This window comes from Capsicum annuum, unplaced genomic scaffold (assembly GCF_002878395.1).
Source record: "Capsicum annuum cultivar UCD-10X-F1 unplaced genomic scaffold, UCD10Xv1.1 ctg4897, whole genome shotgun sequence".
Classification (NCBI taxonomy): Eukaryota; Viridiplantae; Streptophyta; class Magnoliopsida; order Solanales; family Solanaceae; genus Capsicum; species Capsicum annuum.
The window spans coordinates 7,284-10,795 of NW_025856717.1; the positions used below are offsets into that span (position 1 = coordinate 7,284).

Sequence of the window (3,512 nt, forward strand, 5' to 3'; positions counted from 1 at the left end):
TTTTGCTGCCTGTGGACCTAAAGATTCTTGTGTTTTCTTTAGAAATGTGGTGTAGCAGGTTACAAGAACAGTTGTTAGATAGAGCTAATTAAGGATGAGGAGAGTGCTTCATTAGCGCATGCTAATTAAATTGGAAGTATATTATCCTACTAGTGCTAATATAATACATTGTTACTAACAGTTATAATATGGGTGCTCAAGTAAATGAAGGATATGATGCAATGAATGACGTTTCTCTCCCCTTAATAAGATGTTTTAATTTTGAGTTTTAAATATAGAAAAAATCTTGATAGGGAATGTTATCTCCTATCTGTCCTATATATAAGGTGAATTCAAATAAGTCGGAGTGTAATATGGATACTAAAGACCTAATTGAAAAAAAAAAAAAAGAGTTTTATATGATTTTTGCTACAAGAATAAAGAGAATAATCAATAAATATTAACTTCATGTGATTTGCCAAAATTGGTTGATTAGACATGGTAATTATCTTTGGAGCGGCTTCATTATAGTCTTCGAGCCCATCAATACGTTGTTGAATAAATTCAACGGTTTTACTTAACTCAACCAAAGCTGGCTATCCATATAGAAAACACTAATTAAGATATGGAGATGAACGTACGTGTTGATTAAGTAATAAGACACACTAGTCCTATGTAGTTGGATTTGTAATAATTACCGTTTTAATTTAAAGGACATTTGGCTTAGATTATACTATAAGAATATTCAAGCCTCTTTGAGACTTTGATCAGTTACGTTGCAAACTAAAATTCTTGCTGGACTCGTTCTCTTCATTGCTATATTGACATCAAAACTTAAGCAGAAGTTGCGACGAAGATAAACCATGCACTATATTTAGTCAAATCTGGATTTATTATTTCTAGCTATTACAAGTAAATGATTCTTATATATTAGTAGAAACTAAATATTGAACATCTAAACCTTTAATCTTATAATTAAAGAAATTCTCATAATATTAATTAAAGAACATACAAATAAAAGATGTAATAATATTCTACTATATAATAAGTGAATAACAAAATTTAGTTTTTTCTTTTAGGAAAGTAGTCATTATCGTTAGTTTTGATGCAATGTGTTGCTTGAACGGTTGGACCTTATGTTTTATTGGGGCATCAAATGATTAAATTATCATAAACTCCTATCTTTTATAGTATGGCCCTGATAAGACACTTCACAAATTTGCTAATAATTACAAAATATTATTGATCAGAATTGAATTTTACTGTATCTTTGATATAATTTTGTGGACGGTTTTTGACCCAAGCTTATATTGCGTATTTTATTACTCTTTGTTGTAATCTTTTTATCTTAGCTTTTTTCATCTGTTATTTATTTATTAATTGTGTAAGATAAATTAAAATATTTAAAAAGATATATAATAAATTTGACAAACTCTCAAAATTCTATCTTTATCAAATAAATTAAGGATAATGAGAGTAATATATATTACACAAAAATTACATAAAAAAATGTTATAAATCACTAATTAACAATGTAAATATTTGAGAAAATAGAAGAAAAATTGATTGACTTCAGATTTCATATGTATCACATAAATTGAGATAAAAGATACTAATATATTAACCGTACTAATACGAGCTCGTGTATCTAGTTAGTAAGATAAATCTATATCAAGCTTTGACCATAATTTATATGCGGAGCTGGTAGGGGAAAAAAAATACTGATGTTTAATCAAACCGACAGTTAGGATGAGTAGAGCAAGTCGTAGGTTGTTAAGACTGAGATCAATCTCATCATTAGTTAATCACGGAAATGACATTAATTATAGCCCTCTATTTTATTTAGAGTTTATCTTTTGTGCATTATCAGTATACAAAATATTCTATACTATAAATTAACTTGATCTCTATTACAGATTATCTAATTATTTACATAAAAATTTTAAAAAAAAAAAATTAGATAACCTACAATAGCAAATCAACTTACCTGATAGTGTAAAATATTTGATTAACTGACGACACACCAAACTTAAATTCTTTATTTTTATGGATCGCAATAAAAGGATAAGGCTCAAGATTCCCACTAGATGAAGAAAGCATAGGAATCCCAAGAGTTTTTTGCCACATGGTTCCACCACGTCACTACTTATGGCCCTTAACCCGTGGCTTATTTGTTCAAGCTGCACGTACAAATCAACTGCTATATATTGCTAGGCTAGCTGCTTATTCTTATTCTTATACATACTATTATTTTGCTACGTAGCTAAAAACCAATTAACTCAAAATTAAGCACTTGCTCATTTGTTCAACGGAAATGGGTTTTCTAGATCCTCTTTTTGAACTCTTCGAGTTCCATCGAGGCACCAGCCGAAGGAAGCTCAGCAAAGTTAGGAGAAATCAACTTGAGGTATATATTATGCTCCCTAATTACGTGCATGCTTAATTGTTTATATACTTTATATTACTATATATTGCCTGTTTGATCAAGTCTATATGAAAAAGTTAAAAAAAAACTGTACTAGTTTTTTTTTTTAAAGAAAGTTTTTTTTTTTTTTTTAAAAGAAAGGTTATTTTAAATTGAACTTTTATACGCACTGATCATTTAGGTAGCAGCAAAAGTAAATTTTTTTTAAAGTAGTATATCTGACTGCAAGTACTACTTGCAAATTTTCTTAAACGTAAATTGTTAATTTAATAGTATTTGATTAGCCAAATTCAAATTACTTGAAGAGTTCTTTTCTTCTTTTAAAAGTAGCAGGTTTTGAAACTTGGTCAAAGTATCTTGACTCCTGATGTTATATTAAATGTGTAGACAGTGGAGATAAGAGTGAAAATGGACTGCGAAGGATGCGAAAGGAGGGTGAGGAAGTCAGTAGAAGGGATGAAAGGGGTGACGAAAGTAGAAGTGGAGCCAAAGAAGCACAGGCTGATAGTAACCGGTTATGTTGATCCAGATAAAGTGTTGCGACGAGTAAGACATCGTACAGGAAAGAGGGCTGAGTTTTGGCCATACGTTCCATACGATCTGGTGGATCATCCTTACGTGCGTGGCGTGTATGATAAGAAGGCTCCGGCTGGATATGTCCGCAACGTCTATGATAACCCGCAGGCTCCGAGTCTTGCGAGGGCGAGCTCCACTGAAGTGAACTATATTACTGCCTTTAGTGATGAAAATCCTCAGGCATGCACGATTATGTGAGTAATATAGGAGGTGGTACAAATGCTAAGCTAGTTGTTTGATTTCTTACTGTGGATTAGGGATTTCTATATGGATTTTGAACCCTTGCAGCTGCAGCCTGCAATAATTTAACTAGACGCGATATATGTAATTTGTTGTAGTATTAATTAAGGTGAGCTGAGCTTATTCTGTAGTACTGGTAAATGTGACGACAGTTGTACATATATGTCAGTATGATTTTATGTGTATTGCTAAATCTCTGGTACCTCTGCAAGGTGTTTTTTATTCTCGAATTATGCACATGTAATGAACATTGACAGTGATACTTAGCTTGGCGACTGTTTTGGTATTATCC

At 31.4% G+C, this 3,512-nt stretch overlaps 1 protein-coding gene across 1 annotated transcript; it reads left to right on the top strand.

The window, feature by feature from the left end:
• The first annotated feature begins 2,203 nt into the window (after positions 1-2,203).
• Positions 2,204-3,413, top strand: LOC107861310 (heavy metal-associated isoprenylated plant protein 26). The gene is made up of 2 exons (XM_016706652.2): positions 2,204-2,386; positions 2,792-3,413. The coding sequence occupies exons 1-2, from the start codon at positions 2,294-2,296 to the stop codon at positions 3,176-3,178; spliced, it is 480 nt and encodes a 159-aa protein (XP_016562138.2). The 5' UTR covers positions 2,204-2,293; the 3' UTR covers positions 3,179-3,413.
• Positions 3,414-3,512: the final 99 nt, after the last annotated feature.